Source organism: Ailuropoda melanoleuca, chromosome 6 (assembly GCF_002007445.2).
Source record: "Ailuropoda melanoleuca isolate Jingjing chromosome 6, ASM200744v2, whole genome shotgun sequence".
Taxonomy (NCBI): domain Eukaryota; kingdom Metazoa; phylum Chordata; class Mammalia; order Carnivora; family Ursidae; genus Ailuropoda; species Ailuropoda melanoleuca.
In genome coordinates, this window is record NC_048223.1 from 10,423,463 (window position 1) to 10,441,515 (window position 18,053).

General features: G+C 51.1%; 1 protein-coding gene across 5 annotated transcripts in view; it reads right to left on the reverse strand.

Annotated features, from left to right (window-relative positions):
- Positions 1-293: 293 nt before the first annotated feature.
- Positions 294-18,053, reverse strand: part of MRAS (muscle RAS oncogene homolog) — a 52,990-nt gene continuing 35,230 nt past the window's right edge. For 3 of the 5 annotated variants that reach the window (XM_034661935.1, XM_034661936.1, XM_011230010.3), the window contains exons 3-7: positions 10,710-10,863; positions 9,269-9,368; positions 5,532-5,682; positions 5,003-5,082; positions 294-3,615 (exon numbers count right to left, since the gene is read on the reverse strand). In XM_034661935.1, the coding sequence (XP_034517826.1) occupies positions 5,021-5,082; positions 5,532-5,682; positions 9,269-9,368; positions 10,710-10,863 (467 nt within the window). In that variant the 3' untranslated portion in view covers positions 294-3,615; positions 5,003-5,020. The other 2 variants (XM_034661937.1, XM_034661938.1) reach the window with 2 other exon arrangements.

An 18,053-nucleotide genomic window follows, 5' to 3' on the forward strand; every position in this document is an offset into this window, starting at 1 on the left:
CTATTATCCCGTTCTCAGGCAGGGCAGCTGGAGACCGAAGCAGGGAACTTGCTCAAAGGCACGTAAAGGCAGAACTCAAACCCAGGGCTGCCAGACATCAAGAGGCTGTGTCTCCAATCACTGCACTCACTTGCCCTCATCCTCTGACTCCAGGTAGGAAGGAAACACTCCTAGGCCACCGGGGGTCTCCTCCCTACTTTGGGTTTGCTCTGTAAGGCGTTCCGGGCCAAACATGGACAACTACAACATTCTCGGCAACACTTCAGGAACATCTGAATAAAGGGAATAGGCCAAGTGTTCTTCTTTTCTTTATTAATGAGTTGAGATACACAAAGACTTAATAAAAAGTTACACAAAAGGCTCAAGCATCATCGAGACCCTCAGGCATCACTCCCGTTTCACAACAACGGCCATCTCTTCACGCTGGGCAGCAGAAGCTGTGCACTCACGGGCACTCCACAGGTCAAGTATCTTTCATTCTATGTAAACCCAACACGGAATTTCTAACCCAATGGGCTGCTAATGGAGGGAATCTGTCTGCGGCTCCAGATTTACCATCACACATCTGAGGGGTCTCTGGGTCAGAGCTGCCATGTGTTAGTGGGTCACGTCTCCTGGCAAAGTGAGATTGGCCACCCTAGGCTACCAGGCACTCTCCACAGCAAACAACCCAAGGTGGAGTCAAAGTCTCTAAGAAGAACCATCCAAGTGACCCCTGTGTGGCAAAGTATAAGAGAAGTCAGTGGCCAGAGCCCCAGGCTGGAGGGGTGGGCAAGATGGCTAAGATTAACTGTTGGGTAGAAAAGTAGCCCTCTAATTGGGGGTGTCCAATTTTAGGAGAAAATTGGAGAGCACACAGTGGCAAAGGCATGGGGTGAGGGGATTTCAGGAAGGGTGTATTCCAGAAGATGTAAAGGTGGTCTGGAAAACCAGTGGAAACACCAAAATGTCACCAAAGACGCAAGTCCCATTGGACTCCTCAGTCATGGAGTAGCATGACCAACTGGTGTTCCAAATGACCCTGCCATGTCACCATGGAGAAGCTTTTGTACTGAGGATGCCCCAGGGTACGCTCCATTCTGACCTATCTGGAAGCCCCCACTGCTACAAGGGCCCACAGTGCCTTAAACATGAAGAACTGTCTTTGAAAAGTGTTATTTATCTGTCTCAGCTCTGGGGAACACGAGGTCATGGAAGATGAAGCCTGACCCGACTTAGCAGCAGCAGGCCTTTCCTTAACCAGTTTATCCGCTTAGCCACGGGCTGACTGCAAGACACGTGCCCTGGAAGATGCGGCTGGGGTGGGCAGAAGCACTGCCCCGTTGGGGGAGGAACCAGAAACAGATGGAACCCGTGTGTCTGGTTACCTTCATGGCTAAGGGTTTCGTTCTAGGTCAGCCGATCTGCTTCCAACAGGACTCCCCACTCAGTGCTGCCAAGGAGTTGCGGGCTCGGCAGGGGGCAGGGGCGTGCTGGTGGTGATCCGTGCCTAGTAGAAGCTTCCAGCAGTGGCCACTGCCCCGTGTACATGGCTTCCCTTCCCACCCCACCACTCCTTCACTGCAAAGCATCTCCATCCATGTCTTCCCGCCTGTCTTGCTGCCACCGCTGCCTCCTCTCTTTTGCACACGGGGCTGCCACGGACTTGGCTCGGAGGAGCGGAAGGGTCGGAAAGAGCCTTGTCCTGTGTTTAAAATGCCCATTAACATTATAGGATCTTGGGACACTCTGAAGTGCCTGATCTGGAATGTTCTTTGTTATCTTTCCTTTCAGGGTCAAGGGAAAAAAAGGCCACTGAGACAAAGAAGTTTGATCTTCCAATTAATCAAAGTCCCAATGATTTCATTTGACACAGAATCACTCTTCGGCTGGGCCCCTGGTGCTGCTGATCTTGCTGAGTTAGGAATGCAGCATGCTTTCTAAACCAGAGAAGATGCCAGGTGTCTCCATGTCCAGTGGGGTGCTCACTTTCTCAGGGTTTCTTTCTCCAAAGAGTAGCCAGGCCACCTGCTACGGATGCTCTAGTTTGCCTAGTGACCTGATTTGTAAATGGAAAACGAGGTCACGAGCCAGGCTACCTCATCTTCTGACCTTCTGTCGGGGGCGGGGGGCACTGCAGTTGCTGCTGCCCCTCCTCCCTCCCTGGCTGGGAAAACCCAGTCTTTGGATCATGCCAACAGCACCTGAGAGGGAAGTGACATCGTCAGGAAGTTGGGGGAGTGTCCCCTTATAGAAACAGATGTATGGGGGTCATGTCATCACCCCAACCTTTCTTTCTCCTTTAATTATATGTTACAGTTAAGATCCAAAAAGCTAAGAAAAGTGTGTGCCGAAAGGCAAGCGAATCCTAAGTTTGCAAATGCTTAGCGGGGTTTGCTCGCTTACGGGGCTTTAAGAAGTGGTAGTCGGTGGGCTCCAAGGGAAAATGGCTTCAGGTCTTGGTGCTGTTTTAGTATTGGATCATTTTTGGTTAAGATTCAGCATGAACTAGAGCTTTCTGGATGGCGTCCACGTTAGCTCACTGGGACGCGCTGAGATGTACAGGCCCACGTCTGTTTGTATCCGAGAGCCGCGAGGCAGCCCAGGCGGTGGGAAAGCAGGAAGAGACAGACCCGGGAGAGCCCTCAGAGCACAGAACTCAATCCGCACTGTCTGGGATGCAAACGGCCACTTTTGCAAAGCCAATCAGCTGACTTAACTTTTACATGTCCAGGACCATGAATACCCCTCCGAAAACGGACATGCTCGCACCAGCCTCTCCGCTCAGCAAAATAAAATTCCGTTTCTAACACCTGCACCCTCGGGCACAGTAAAACCTTCTGGATGACCACATCTCTCTCCTGTCCAGTTTGGAGGCCGGGAGTGGGGTGTGCCCCCTGAGGCCTCCGGCCACCGTCTCCACTCACTTCCACGCTCTCGGTCCCTCCACTTGCATGTTGAGCTGAGTTTTGGCACTGCTGGGAAAACTCAGTTACAAACAACAACAGTATTCCAAACGCGTTCTCAGAGAGGCCTGCTGAGAACCTGAAGCTCTGCCAGTCAGTGGGCACAGACCCCTTTAATAAAATAATAATCACTAAAATAATTTAAAAATCTACAAAAGCCCCCCAAGGTCAGACACTTTGGGCTGGGGGCTGGAGGGTGGGGGGTGGATCATGGCTTGTTCGGTACTCTGTCCGTGGACACACATTCCACACCACACCAAAACTGTGTACTTCAAAGAAACAACACAGCCACCGAGAGATGGGGAGGAACCGGGTGGAACCAATGTGAGGGGCTTGGATGTTGCTTCTGTTTAGCGTTGCTTCCCTGTCTCTTGTGAGACACGGGAAAGCCTGTGCCCTTCTGGCAAAGCCGGAGCCTCGCTCCTCCCTGCCCACCCTCCCTTTCTCCCTTCCCGTGCCAGGTCCTCGGGCCAAGGGTCGTGGTTAGAAATGGTTTTCAGTGCGGTTAGGCAGTGGAGGGTCCCGAGGGCCGGCCAGTTCACGGTCACCATGGCCAGGGCCGCAGGCCCGTCACAATATCACGCACTGCAGTTTGTGGGTGCCAGTGGCCCGGTCTCCCCGCCATTTGGTTTTCTTCTTCTTCTTCTGGCTCTTTTCTGGAATCTGTTGCCTTTTGAGACAGTGAAAAGCAGAAAAACAAAGTCAGAATGGGCTTTGCTTCTCCCTGCCCCTTCTCCTCCCAGGCCCCCGGATGTGCAGGCGACAGGCCTGTTCTGGACACTGGGGGAGAGCCTGGCCTGGACAGTGTCTCTGGGGCAGAGAAAGTGGGAAGGCAGGGAGGGCAGGGCAAAGCCTGTCACCCTACCGGTGAGAATTCCTGACATGATCCTGTGCTGCAATTATTTAAATTGTGAACTACATTATGCGTTATTCATTACTGGCCTCTATTTTTATGTTTCATATTTTAAATAAAATGACAGGTCAGTTGAGTCCAAAAGCTTTTCACATGTTTTCTGTTAACTAGTCCTATGTCTCAGACCTGCCTGGAACTACAGGTCCATAACCAAGATACCACCAGCTCCTGGCAGGGCCATGTATCCCAACTGGAGGCAAAATGCCCCCAAGAAGCTCTTTCCAAGAGTGCAGAGCTGCCAGCTAAAGCGTAAAGTGAGGGCTGCGCTATCACAGTGCACACTGGGGAATGATGAGGAAAGGGGTGTGTGTGTGTGTGTGTGTGTGTGTGTGTGTGTGTGTGTGTGTGTCCTGGGGGCGCTGAGAAGCAGCAGGGAGAAAGCACCCTGTCAGAGCCCTGCCCATGAGTTCGCAACTAACCGACAGCTGAAGAGCTCACCAGCACACAGTCTCACACTAGGAGCCTGATACTTGAGGACGGCAGTCTAGGCCGTTCCACATGTTGCAGACTCTGGAAATGGGCAGATGGGTGACAGGGGAGCAGCCAGGAGGCTGTGGCAGCCCTTTCAGCATGAGGTGATTAGGGCCCAGCCTCGCTATAAAGAAACACACGTGAGACCACTGACCAGGATTTCTGACCGCACCTGGAGCCTGGCAGGGTGCGCCCTCTGGAAAGCAGGCATGGGTGCAAGGTCTCAGAAACTTGAGCTTAGCAGTCAGAATGGTGGTGGTTCAGGGGAACTGTCACAGGGCGCTCTGACCTCCGGGCGGAGAAGAGGAAACGGACCTACTTCCTATGGTGTTGACATCTGTGGTGTCGGGAGAACACCAAAGGCAGGTGGAGGGAGCCCGAGCTGCAGAGCCAAGGCGAGCCCGGGGAGGAGGGCGAGCTGGCACCCCAGGCAGGAAGGCACCTCCCTTTAGCTTATGCTTCGGGCTTCACCCACAGGTAGTAGGAGTGAGGGGATATGTGCAAAGGAAGGTGGGAAGGGAGGGGAAAAGAAACGGACGGAGGGATAAGAAATCCCAAACAGGCCCAGAATTGCACAGCCCAGGCCTTGGAATGAGAAGCTGCGTCCGTCCAGTCCTCCCGGAGCCCGTTTTGCTGCAGAGGGCCTACTTCTGGGGAAGCGCACAGTGCTCACCTAATTACCCTAACCAGGTCATGGAAGGCTTTGTCGACGTTGAGAGGTGGGTCCTTGGCACTGGTTTCTATGTACGGAATCTGGAAGGCAAAGCTCAACTTGGTAAAAGTAGCATTGGGGTCCACAAAGCCCTGTTCCCTAAAACTGCAAATTCTGAGGTCCCCAGGAACCACCTGCCTTCAGAGACCCCCACAGAACCCCAGCACCAACAACCTCAAGCCCCTTCCTGGTGTCTTGCTCCTTAAGGGTGGAAAATTTTATTGACAGCTTTTCTAATTCCCGCTTGTTCTCTAGTCAGAGAGATCTTTAATAACCCCCCTAAAAATAGGGAAAAAATGATCTTTTTATATACTTGAAGTCTAAAGACTGTTTCATTTATCAAACTAAAATAGGGTCTGACGCTATTCTTTTTTCTTTCTGAGGCCTATTTTTCCACCATGAGGGGACTTCTGCCTCTTCCTGGGCCCTCCAGAGGGGACTCTGGCGAGAGAGGCTGAGGCGAGGCCAGGCCACGGGCAGGAGACTGCACCTTGGTGACCCCTAGCCGGTCTGTGCCTCCTCGCCCCCAATAAGCTTCCCGAGCTCAGCTCTTGTTTGGTCTGCATCCACGAGTCCAGGAGCTCGGCCGTGTTTATGGAAGGCTTGTGTCTGCACGTTTGATAGTGAGGAATCATCACCGGCTGAAAGACAGTAGCACACTGGCAGATGTGGCCGAGCTGGCCCCACAGAATAGGTGTTGAGGGCCGTGTCCACCCCAAGTCTCAGGCTGGCACAGGGAGGAGAGCACAGGTTGCATGAGATCAGGACGTGGTCCTGAGCCCACCTCTTCTCCTGTATCAGGGACCCCACAACAGGCGGGAAGGGCTTGTGCCCACTCCCCGTTGAGTGGAGAGAGTGCGGGCTTTGTGCAAAACACACAGGCTTCCCCAGGCCAGAGAGGGAGAACTCTGAAGAACTCTGGTATATTTCATAACTTTTTCCTGGTTACAAAATTAAGGCATTTCATTATAACACTTTCAAAAAAGAAAAGCCCAGTGAATAAAATAAAAATGATCAGCAGTTCAAACGCATGGTGGCGGGGTGTGTGTGTGTGTGTGTGTGACAGGGTGAGCTGTTATTTTACAGGAGGATGTTGTAAACGACTGCCCCGAACACATCCTGAAGTATCTTCACATGTTGCTGTGGCTTCAGGCGGAGGTCTCGTAGTTGGCCCGGACGCAAAGGGCAGAGTGCACGAAGCATGGCTCAGACTTTTGAAATGGTCATCCAACCCATCGTTGCGCCTCTGATAACACTGAAACAAAACTGCCCTCCACTGTAGGTCGCTGGCCTGAGATACCTCTGGGCCCTTTCGCCTGCCAGGTCACAACATCTCTGAGCTCACTTATCTCCCACCTTCATCCTTGGAGGTAAGCAAGTATCCCCACTGTGCAGAGGGGAGACTGTGAGCTCAGAGCGCTGACGTACTGGCCCAAAGCCACACCGCAGGGCAGAGAATCAAGGTTTGAAGCAGGTTCAGGTTCCACTTCCTGCCTGGCCACCCGTGGACAGCGAGGTGTGCGAGGTCAGCTTCAGGGCCCCTGCCAGGCACGGGGGGCGCTCCTGCTAGAGCCTAGAAGCCAGAGTCCTGTGATACCCTGTGAGGCCGGGGCGACGTGCTTCCTTTTGCACACCCAGGGAGTGGGGGGCAGTAAGGTGCATGTAGCGGGGGCTAGGACCCACCTGGAGCCCCTTCACATGCTGTGACCCTGCTGGCTCAGCAGGTGCACGGTTCCGGGGGCCTCAGACCTCCAGTGCCTGCCGTCCCACCCACCACTCAGAAGTACAGAGTTGTAGTGCCCCCCAGGTCCTCTGGCACCCTCCGCCTTCTTTCTGGGGGTCTTGCCTCTACCACTGAAGAAAGGCTGGGGTGCATTATCTGGGTACTTGGAATTCTAGGGTTTCAGCAGCAAGGAGCTTAAACTAAAGGGAACGCTGCACTAAATGGTAGCACTGTCTGACTCCACCACAGGGCTAGGAAATGCCACCTTCCGGCGCCGGGTGGGGCGCCCGCCTTGGCAGCTAAAGAGGAACTTGCCGTATGAGATCTAAAATAGCATGTTGTCGATAGTAGCTCACAGAGTCGCTTGGTCAAATGATAAATGAGGTAGTGGCATTTGCTGCCCGGCAGCCTCCGCTCTGCACCCCCCACCCCGCTGCTTGGGAGGCCCGAGGTGCAGGGGTGTCTGTGAGTGCCCTCGGGGGGGCCTGAGACCAGGAACCGGAGCCGGCTCCTCAGGCCTGTCTCTGTTCAGAACCCAGCGGTGAGTCTCCAGCTCTCCTCTGGAGACTGTGGGGCAGCACTGGCCTGGTGGGTCACTCCCTCCTCCTTGAGGCATGTTCTTTACTTGGCTCCCACGATGCCCCGCTCTGGCTCTCACGCGTCACCCACAGCTCAGGCCCTTTTGTGGCTTCCTCCTCACCTCCCCGCATCCCTAGGTGAAGTGTCCTGCCTCAGTCCTGGGACCCCTGTCCTATCTACGCCCGCTCCCCTGGCGTTTATGGCTTCAAAAGCCATCTACATGCTGCCGATGGCCAGTACTTACCCAGATGCTGTATCTGACTGCTGTCTGGCATTTCCATCTGATTATCTACTCAGCTCCTCAAACTGCGCAGATCTGCAACCAGGCTCCTGTCTCGCGTACACTTACTCCTACCGTCTCCTGCTCAGTTACCGACACTCTGGTCTTCAAAAAGTTGCCCAAACCACCATCACCCACCATACCTTCTTTCTCTCTCACCCCACATTCAATCTGTGCACATATCCTGTCGGCTTTCTTAGAAACACGTCCAGAATCCAACCACCGCCTTGCCAGCTTCACCAGCACCACCCTGGGCCGTGCTGACCTGCATCTGGCTTATTGTGGCAGCCGCTAACTGGTTTCCCTGCTCCCACAACTGGCCCCCATGGACCCTTCTCAACATGTCCACCAGAGAGAAGCTGTTCAGCCGTAAGCCAGACCTCGTCATCACTCCTCACTCGTAGCCCCCCAGTGGTTCCCCCTCTCCCCCTGAGTAAAAGCCATAAAGCCTTAAAGCCTTCTCTGACCTGGCCTCCGGCTACCCACCCCTCCCACTCCCGCTGGCCTCCTTGCTGATCCCCAAACTCCTGCCTTTGGGCCTTTGAACGAATGATTCCCTCAGCTGGAACATTCTTTCCCCCAAGATGTGCAGGGCTTACCCCTCAGCTCCTGCAAGTCCTTGCTGAAATACACCCTCCCCGGCAAGGCTTTCCCTGACCACCCTGTTTGGAAAAGCACCCTCCTCCACCTCACACCCCTGACCCCCTTCCCTGATGTCCTTTTCTCCGTAGCACATGTCACACTGTAATTTGCTTTGTTTATTATCTGTCTCTTGTCATTAGAAGCAAGCACCATAAAGCCAGGAGTTTTATTTCCCAGGGCCTAGGACAGTTAAATGAACAGGTGAATGAACGTAGGAGGCAGAGACAAGCAGAAGTAACTTGCAGTGAGTCCCCTTCCTCTACTCACAGAGCTGGGCCCACCGGGCAGAGGGAAGGGGCAGCCTTGCAGCAGACCTCCCAGCAGGCAGAGTGGACTTCTACATAACTGACCAATGAGGCCAGGGGCCTGGGCTGTGTCTGCATGGGGGAGGGGTGAAAAGAAGCCCCGTGACCCCACCCAGCACATTCAGAGGGCAAAGGGGCATCACAATGAACTGGAAAAAAGAAAACAAAGATGTCTGCTGATATCCACTGTGTGGCCTGCGCAAACCTCAGTCTGACCAACTGTAAGATGGGCATGTGGGGGTAAGGAGTGAGTGCTCCTTGGCATAATGCCTAGCATAGAACAGGGCTTGGTGAACTGCAGCTGGTCCGATGATTCTGAGCATAATCAGGTGGCTGGCTCAAAGAACGGGACAGACGCCAGCCCTCTACACATCCCAGCGATGAATCTGCTGTGTTGGGGGCCAGGAGGTGGCCTGAACGCCACAGCTCGCAGGCCACGGTGAAGGGACCTGGTCCCCACATCAGAGCGCCTCATGACTGATAAGAGGGTGCTTTCTCTCGGGTCTGCTGGTTTGTTTCACAATATAGCCCTCATCACATACGCTCTGTAGGCCTCTCTGCGGAATCGAACCCCCTACCCAGGAGGCCCGAGGTCCCTCAGGAGTGATGGGCAAGGACTTCTATACATCCCTGACTGCCCAGCACACACACACACATACACACACGTGCACACACACGCATGTGCACATGCCACCTACATTGTGTTTGGTCGCCATTTCTTTTCCTTGCTCCCTGGTGATTTTCCTCAAATGCATCAGATCGACCTTGTTGGCCACGAGGATCATTGGAAACGACTCTCTGGGGAATAAAGGAATAGCAGCTCATGAAATTTCACTGCCTCCACACCTGCTGAAGGCAACACAGCCACACCTCAGGCATAATGTGGCCCACACTTCCTCCCCAGTGAGCCTGGGGCTGACTCATGAGTCCCTTCCCTCCATATCTCTAGGCAGGGGAAGGGGGCCTTGGGACTGCTGGCTGTCTTGGTTTGGAGGCTTAGGCTTACTGCAGGGAGAGCAAAGGGGTCTCCCCAGGAAATCCCTGGCTCAGCACCATCAGAGGGCTCCCAAGGGGCTGCTGGGAGGTGGCTGGCCTCCCAGACCGCTCCCTCCCATCTCCTGGTCACCCCAATGCACCAACTATGCAGAGCTCCTGCCACCGTCAGCGAGAGCTCGGGAAGAGCCCCGGAGCCAGCGTCTGGTATACAGCTGGCACTCAGTAAATGGCAGCTGCAAACTTGAGATGGCTCCCAGGAGAGGAAGGGTGAGCTCACAAGGCACATGTGCCTTAAAGATTCCCACCGACACATGTGGCCACATCGCTGTCTAAAGGTGAAAGAAATGCCAGTCTTATAGCATCTTTAACATCATCGGGCATTTTCATTTAAAAAACTCATAATTTAACAGGTGGAAAATAATACTTTATTATTTCCCCTTGCACTTTGGTTAGCCAAAAGGTTGAATATTTTCCTACTTCGGAGTCATTTACGTTTTCTCTTTTGAAATTCTTATAGCCAGGGCCTTAACTTACGTTAACTTGGAGTTGTACGTGTATATGTGAGTGTGTGCGAGTGTGTATCCCTTTTACCTGGTAAATTATTAACACTTTGCCGTTAGAACAGGTGTTAACTAGATTTTTCTGAATTTACTGAGATTTGTTCAAAGCTTGCTGCTTTCCTATTAGTTTGTCCTTTTACTCTCCTATGTTGTCTCTTTAAGAGCCAATTTACTGAAAAGGCCAGTTAAGCTTAAAAGAAACTACAAATTATTTAATTACTCCATATAATGCTAAGCAAAAAATGAGCCTTTAATTAGGGGCTTATAAATCTCACAGTCAAATGTGATGTAACCACCTACAAGGCATACTGGAGAGGAAATTCACTTTTTCTTCAAACGTGGTAACATTTGGTTAAATCGGGGCCACGAGGGGGCACTGTTTAGGAGAGATGGGAGGGGGCTGACTTAAGGCCCTGGAAGCAGTTTGGTCCTGTGGAAAGAACTGGGGTAGGAGTCGGGGGACCAATGCGTGAATTCAGCTCTGCCCCTCTGTGTTTCAGCTTTCGCCTGAGACTCTGAGAGACAGACAGACAGAGGCCACTCTGAGCCAGGAGCTGCGAAGTTCTGGACCGGCTGCCCTTACCTGTCCTTGACGCGCAGGATGAGCTGGTGGAAGCGGTCCACGTGCTCGAAGCTGGCCTTGTCCGTGACCGAGTAGACGATGAGAAAGCCATCCCCCGTGCGCATGTACTGCTCCCGCATGGCGCTGAACTCCTCCTGCCCGGCCGTGTCCAGAACTGGGGTGGGATGAGACCACTCAGGAGCTGTCACCACCCACTGTGAAGCTCCCATGGCCTGCAGACCCCCATGCCGCTGCTGCTCTCTCCAGGGTGGCTCCAGCCAAGCTGGCCCCGTGAGAGGCTGCACGACCTTCCAGGGCTGAGGTGTAAGGGACTCAGCAGGGCCTCAGGCACCTCCAAGTGTGAGGCCCTAACAGGCTTATCTGTGGACCTGCCAATTCCAACCTACTTGCTCCCTGGGACTCAACTGTCCGTCTACAGAAAAGCCTCATAAAGCCAGTGATCAGCTCTGCTACAAAATCTCTCTGGGGTCCCCACACCTGGGCTTGGATCCCTGCCGCAGTCCTTACAAACTGGTTCCTGGGGAAGTTACCGGGCCCTCTGAGCCCCCTTTCCCCTTTCTGCTTTTATAAGATGGAAACAATGCCTCCACCTTGCAGCCGCCTTGGGAGGAGAGCCCCAGGACATGCATTGGGGAAGCCCTGAAAACCAAGCCTGGTCAGGTAGGGTCCTCAGTCCCTGCGTGGACAGAAAAAAGGCAGGCCACGGGGAAGGAGAGGCCTCAGAGCCAGGATCACTTGGCTCTCGGATGGGGCTGCCACTGGGGTGGTGGGAAGGAGAGCAGGGGTAGGAAGCAAGAATGGCTGGAGAGAAGGAGGGGGGACCATTTCAGCAAAGGCTTTCTTCCCAACCGACCCATCCCCCTCTCCCTCCCTCCATGCCATGGACTCCTGAGGTCGCTCCCCTCAGCTTCCTTCCTGCTGGGATAAAATCCTCCCCCTCCCCAGGCTGTTTCAGAGTGGTCACAGCCACTGCTGGGGAATCTCCTTTGAGAGGCACAGGCTTGACCCCCTAGGCCCTGCTGAAGCCCTCAGCATCCTGCAAACCCCTGCTCCCCATCCAGCCTTCCCCATTTCCTAGCTCACTCTGCTCTCTGACAGACCCATCTTCTTATCCCTGGAGGCAGTGGAGCAGATGGCTATAGATTTTGGAGCCGATTCTGGGCTGAGTCTGGTTCTTCATTCCTAGAGTATGATCCTGGGCAAGCTCACCTCTCCGTGCCCTTGTTTCCACGAATGGGGATCCTAAGGGTTGTTTTAAGTTAAAATACTAAGACCCTTGGAGCAGTGCCTGACATAAAGAAGCCCAATAGGAGGGTCTGGTGCGAACTTGTTCTCCTCACCTGGGGTGCTCTCTCTACCTCTAGGGCATCCCCTAGCCACCCCTCCTCTCCTGCTCCCCTTGCCTTGACCAGCTGACTCTGACTCACTGCATTCTGCTGCCTGAGCTTGTGGGAACTATCCCCAGCCCTGTACAGACCTTTCATGCCACACTGTTCTTCCTGCCCATTTACTAGGTCCCCAGTTGGACCATCAGCTCCAGAGGCAGGGGCCTGGTCTGCTTGGAACCTGGCACAAAGAGAACTCAAATAGTAGCTGAGTGAATAAATGAATGTGCAGTCTACCCAATTTTATTCATTCATTCATTCACTGAAGAAATACGTGAGAGTCCACTACGGGCCAGGCAGTGTTCTAGGCACTATAGATCCAGGGTGAATGAGGCAAAATCCTTGTTCTCCAGGGCCTCATAATCTAGTAGGGAGTTGGCAAACAAATGAATGGGTAATATAATTTCTGGTGGAGACAAGTACATACTGTGAAGAACAATATAGGCAGCTCAAGGTAACTGGCGGAAGTTGGCGTCAACGCTGGGTAAGGACCAAGCGCAACTAAGTAAATTCCACCAGCAAAACAGATGAAAATGTCCCAGATTTGGCTGAAGGGATGGGACGGTGAAGAGAACAGCAGAAGACATTCAGGTGATATGTAATTAATGTATTCACAGATTTTGAAGGTGTGTATTGCCTAAAACAAACACTAGAGATCTAGGATATGTGAAAATATGATCATTCAGAATTTAAGAAACTCAATTCAATAGGGAGCTAAAAATCAAAATGGACCCTCTGAAAAGGAAAAATTGTTATTTCACACATTGATTGCCTTAAAAATAATATTATCCATGCTTTCTAAAAGAATTCTTGGAGGAAATACTTCAACAGAGTGCAAAATAGATCCATGAAAGAAAAAGATGAGTGGTATTATAAACAATGCTAAACAAAGAACACAGCCAAACATAAGAGTTAAGTTTAAATAAATGTCTTTACACAATTTGAAGAAAATGAATGGCAGTTTAGAGCTAAAATCTATGATATCCATATGTGAGGAAAGGGGCTGGGGAAATGTAAGTTACTACTAAATTTCTTGCCTTGTTTGGGAAGGGGCTAAAGATAATAATTACATCCAGATGTTGATAGAAAAAATGTAATTATACACACACAAACACATGAATGTATATAGAATAACTACTAGAAATAATACTCAGAAGTTCCTAGTCATCAGAGGGGGAAAAAACAGAACAAAGTAAATGGGACCAATTCAACAAAAGGCAAAAACAAACTACACAAAAATAAGAAGGCTAAAAAAGGAGGCATGGAAGATGGCAGATGTAAATCTAACTATGACTAACAACAGTAAATGCAAATGGGTTAAATCCACCCATTAAAGCAGACACCCAATACAAAATCCTTTTGTCTGTCACTACAAAGGACACATAAAAAACAAAATGACACAGAAAGAATGAAAAGTGAAAGGATAAAAAAGGATATGCTAGCCACATGCATCCACAAAATAGGATTCAAGGCCAACGCATTGAACAGGACAAACCAGTGTATTTATAAAGGAAGAAGTACAAGCATCAAGTGCCAAATCATGAATCATAAGCACATAAGAATGTTGCCTAAAATACACACTTATAAAAACCTGATTTTTTTTAAAGATTTTATTTATTTATTTGGCAGAGAGAGACAGCCAGCGAGAGAGGGAGCACAAGCATGGGGAGTGGGAGAGGAAGAAGCAGGCTCCTAGTGGAGGAGCCTGATGTGGGGCTCGATCCCAGGACTCCAGGATAACGCCCTGAGCCAAAGGCAGACGCTTAACGACTGCGCCACCCAGGCGCCCCTAAAAATCTGATTTTTAAACATAGTAGGTATAGACAAATCCCATAATCATTATGTGAGAACTTGAACAGGTTTCTCTTAGAGAGAGACAGAACAATTAGCCCCCCGAAAAGTAATGATCTAAAAAATGCAATTTAAAAACTTAATCTGAGAGGGGTGCCTGGCTGGCTCAGTTGGTAGAGCATGTGACTCTTATCTCAGGGTTGTGAGTTTGAGCCCCATGTTGGATGTAGAGATTACTTAAGTAAACTTAAAAAAAGAAAAAAAAAACTTAATCTGAGAGAACAAACTTTACACTCAAACAGTAAATAAGCATTTTCAAACACACATGAAATCGTCACAAAAATTGGCCACGTATTAGGTCATAAATAAAAATTTCAACAAATTCCGGAAAGCAGATGTCATATGGGCTATGTTTTGCTTATATGCAAAAAAATCAGAAATTAACAGCAACGTGAGTATAAAAGAAATTATCCACTTGAAAGTTTGAAAAGCTATACTGCTCTATAATGCTCNAAATTCCGGAAAGCAGATGTCATATGGGCTATGTTTTGCTTATATGCAAAAAAATCAGAAATTAACAGCAACATGAGTATAAAAGAAATTATCCACTTGGAAGTTTAAAAAGCTATACTGCTCTATAATGCTCTAGTTAAAGAGAAAAGCAAAGCAGAAATTACAAACAACTTAGAACTTAAAGACAATGAACAATAATAAAGCCTCTGGTTTGAGGCCAAGGAGGTACTCAGAGGAAAATTACAGCTTTAAATGCACTTCCAAAAACGAGAGAGACTGAAAATTAACAAGGCATTTAAATCACGGGACTAGGAAAGGAAAAATAAAACCAAAGAAAGAAGAACTCGTCAATGAAAGTAGAAATTGAGAAAATGAGAGGGAAGAAAAAGTGGTAGATATCTAAAAATCAGAAGCTGACTCTTTGAAAGGGCCAATCTAAAAAAAAAAAAAAAGGCCTTTAGTAATTCTTACCAGTGACAAAAGAGAAAAAAGACGAATAAGCCTTTGGAATGAGGAAAGGCCTATGACTATGGGTCTAGACATATATTTAATTCTGAGAGAAAACTATATGCAGTTTCATAGCAAAAAAAATTTTCAATTCTTGATGAAATGGACATTTCAAGAAAATATAAACAAAATTGGCTCAAGAAAATATATAAAACCTGAATAGGCCAATAATTATCCATGAAATTGAAAAGACAAATCTCTCCCATGAATGGCACGAACCTCTTTTTATTATCTACAAACTGCTCCAGAGCCTGGAAAATAAAGGAACTTTCCAGCTCATTGTAACAGCCTAAGCATACTCCTATAATAACAAACTGGACAGGGGTGGCATATGGTTGTGGGGTAACAGCCAGGCCCACCCCACCTTTCGGAGACAGGAGCAGCCTGTGTGTGGACCCAAACAGGTGCATTCAGTCATACACCTGCCAGCCTTCTGAGAACCTCCTCAGTGCCCACTGCTCTGCTTGGTACTTGATGTGGTTAAAGGATAAGCCACATCTCGCTATCAAGGTACTTAGAGGCTAGCTGGGCTGGCACTTAAAGAAAAACACCACCACAGAACAAAAAGTGATACATACTATGGGAAAGGCTAGGCCAGGCGGGAAGGTCCCTTCAGCTTGGAGAGATAATGCAAGGTTTTAGCCAAGAGGGGATATTTATCCTGCCCTTCAAAGAACAACATTTGACATTAAAAAGATAGAGTCTGGGGAAAGCCTTCCAGGCAGAGAAACAGCATGAGCAAGGGCCTGGAAGCTGGGAAGGAAAAGACTTGGGGGTAAGGGGGTCAGTGTGCTGGCATAAAAGGTCTGTGATGGGGAGCAGGCGGGAGAGAGGAGACCGGGAGACTAGAGCTGGGCTCTCGGATCCTGAACTAAAATGTTTGGGCTTAGTGGGTGCTAGGGAGCTACTAAAGGTTCAGAGAGGGAAGAGATGCTGTCAGAGGAGGGTGAGTGTGGCGGCCAGAGAGGGAGGGGCCTGGAGGGGGGGAGGCTGGGAAGAGGTGGAGGAGGGGCCAGGGCAGAGGCAACCAGGGCATGCGAGAAGGCAGGGGTGCCTGAGAGGCCGAGGAAGCAGTGAATGGGGAGACACTGAGGCCAAGGGGACAGAGGAGAGTGGAGGGCGCCGTGGAAATTCTAAACCTTGGAGCCCGAGCAGGATGGGTGCAACGTAGAAGCAGACATGGTGGGGGCTGAACTGGGCCTCTTCTGGTTTGGGGTTCATCCCTCCCCTCCACACACATACACCTGGAAATGCCTGGGCACAAGCCCCTTGTCAGTAGCTCTGCCTCCCAGGGAGGCTGAAGGTAACGGGCAGCTACGCTTTTAAGAAATGATTCCGCCTGCATTTCCCGTGCCTGATGTCATGAAGGTAGGAGGACTCCGGAGACAGAAAGTATTAGTCACCGTGGGAGAAGAGGTGTTGTGCCAGTGTGTGTGTGAGTGTGTGCGAGAAAGAGAGAGAGCGAACACAGAAGAGAGACACAGAGAGGCAGCGGCAGTCAGAGGCAGCCAGACTCTGGAAGGAGGGAGGAGAGAGACAGATTTTGGAGACAGAGAGGGTCAGTGCTGTGCACTTGTCTGCCCGGCCGCAGTCTTCCCACTCAGAGGTTGATGGGGCCAGCAGTGCAGTTGAGGAGGGTTCAAATGGAAACCCCGAGGCTGCTCTTAGATCTTGCGGATTTCAGAAGCCCAGCCCCACAGGCTGGCGTGGCACCAGGCCCCCAGCAGGCGGGCAGCCAGCATGTGGGGGCACCAGCCTGGGTCCTGGCTGAGCCCTCCTCCTTCCCCCGCCCCCCCTTCCTCTTCCTTCGTTTCTTCCTCCTCTTCCTCCTCCTCAGGGCTTCTAGAGGGAGGCACACCCTGGCATGGGCTTGGGGCTCGGTCATTGGCGGCAGCCCAGGGTACAGTCTGAGCTCTTTGGCTGAAAATAGTCCTGCCCACCACGTTCCTACTGGCAGCAGGCACCGTGCTGGGGTTTTATACACACACGCCCTCTGAATCCTCTTCATGGCCTAGAACAAATGCGGAAACTGAGGCCCAGGGAGTTACAGGGATCTGCGCAAGGCCACACACTGGGAAGGAGGCCACTCCAACTTCCCCAAGGCACAGCTGTCCCTGCCCATTCAGTCTTTTATCTTCAACCAGAGGGTGTGGGTCTGGCCACCCACAACCAGCCGGGCTGTGTCTCAATTCCAAGCCTTTGCACAAGCCATGACCTCCAACTAGAATGCCCTCTCACCAGCCACCCCAGCCTCGCCCCCAGCACGGCTGCACTCCGCCTCCTCTCCTGAAAGCCCCAGCCTCTGACCTCTGTCTTTGAACCCTTCCTATTGAGTTTGTCCTGGGTTCTGTGAGTTCTGTGGGTTTCTCCAAGTCAGTGCCTCTAGGCCTGGCTCAGCTCCCTACCATGGGCTGGAGCTCCTCAGGGGGAATGGGAGGGGAGCCTGGCTTTCATTTCCCTGGGTCTCTCAAAAGCTTCAGCACCCAAGGGAGGTTCAAAATATTCTTGCAGAATGACTAGACAAATCATGTGCATACCATAAAATATGCCAGCCCCTGCCAGCTTTAGGGGAAATCACGAAAAAGTGACTTTTTCACTTCGTAATGCACCCTTCATAGTGAGGTAAGGGTTCTAGAATATGAAACAATACAGATGACAATTTCTAGAGATAATATATCTCTAAGGACCATGCCTCATGTTTTCTACCTTCCTGTAATCCACAGACCCATGGTGGAGGTGGGAGTGATCATGCCCATTTTACAGGGGCATCAGGTGGGGAAGCCTATGCTCTTTCTAGGAGAAGACTTTAAAATATGCCATCTAGTTGAGCATTGGTAGTGATGAGGGCACTTGACTATTTTTCTTGTGTTCCCCTTTCTGGGTAAGAGTGTGTATGGAGCGGGCTCAGTGCCAGGCAGAAGGGCTAGACCCATTGACCATGCACTGTTTCCAGAAAAAGGGCTGTTTTCCTCTCCATAGCACTGGCAGGGTGTGGCAAGCCAGGCCACCTGGGACTCTCTAAGGGAGAGGGGGCTAAATCCTGGGGCAGACGTGGCTGGCTCCCTGGTGATGGGGAAGCTTCCCTCTGGCAGTGGCCCCAGCCTCAGCTCAGACTTCAGGGTGGCGTCAGGGGAGAAGTGCTGGCCAC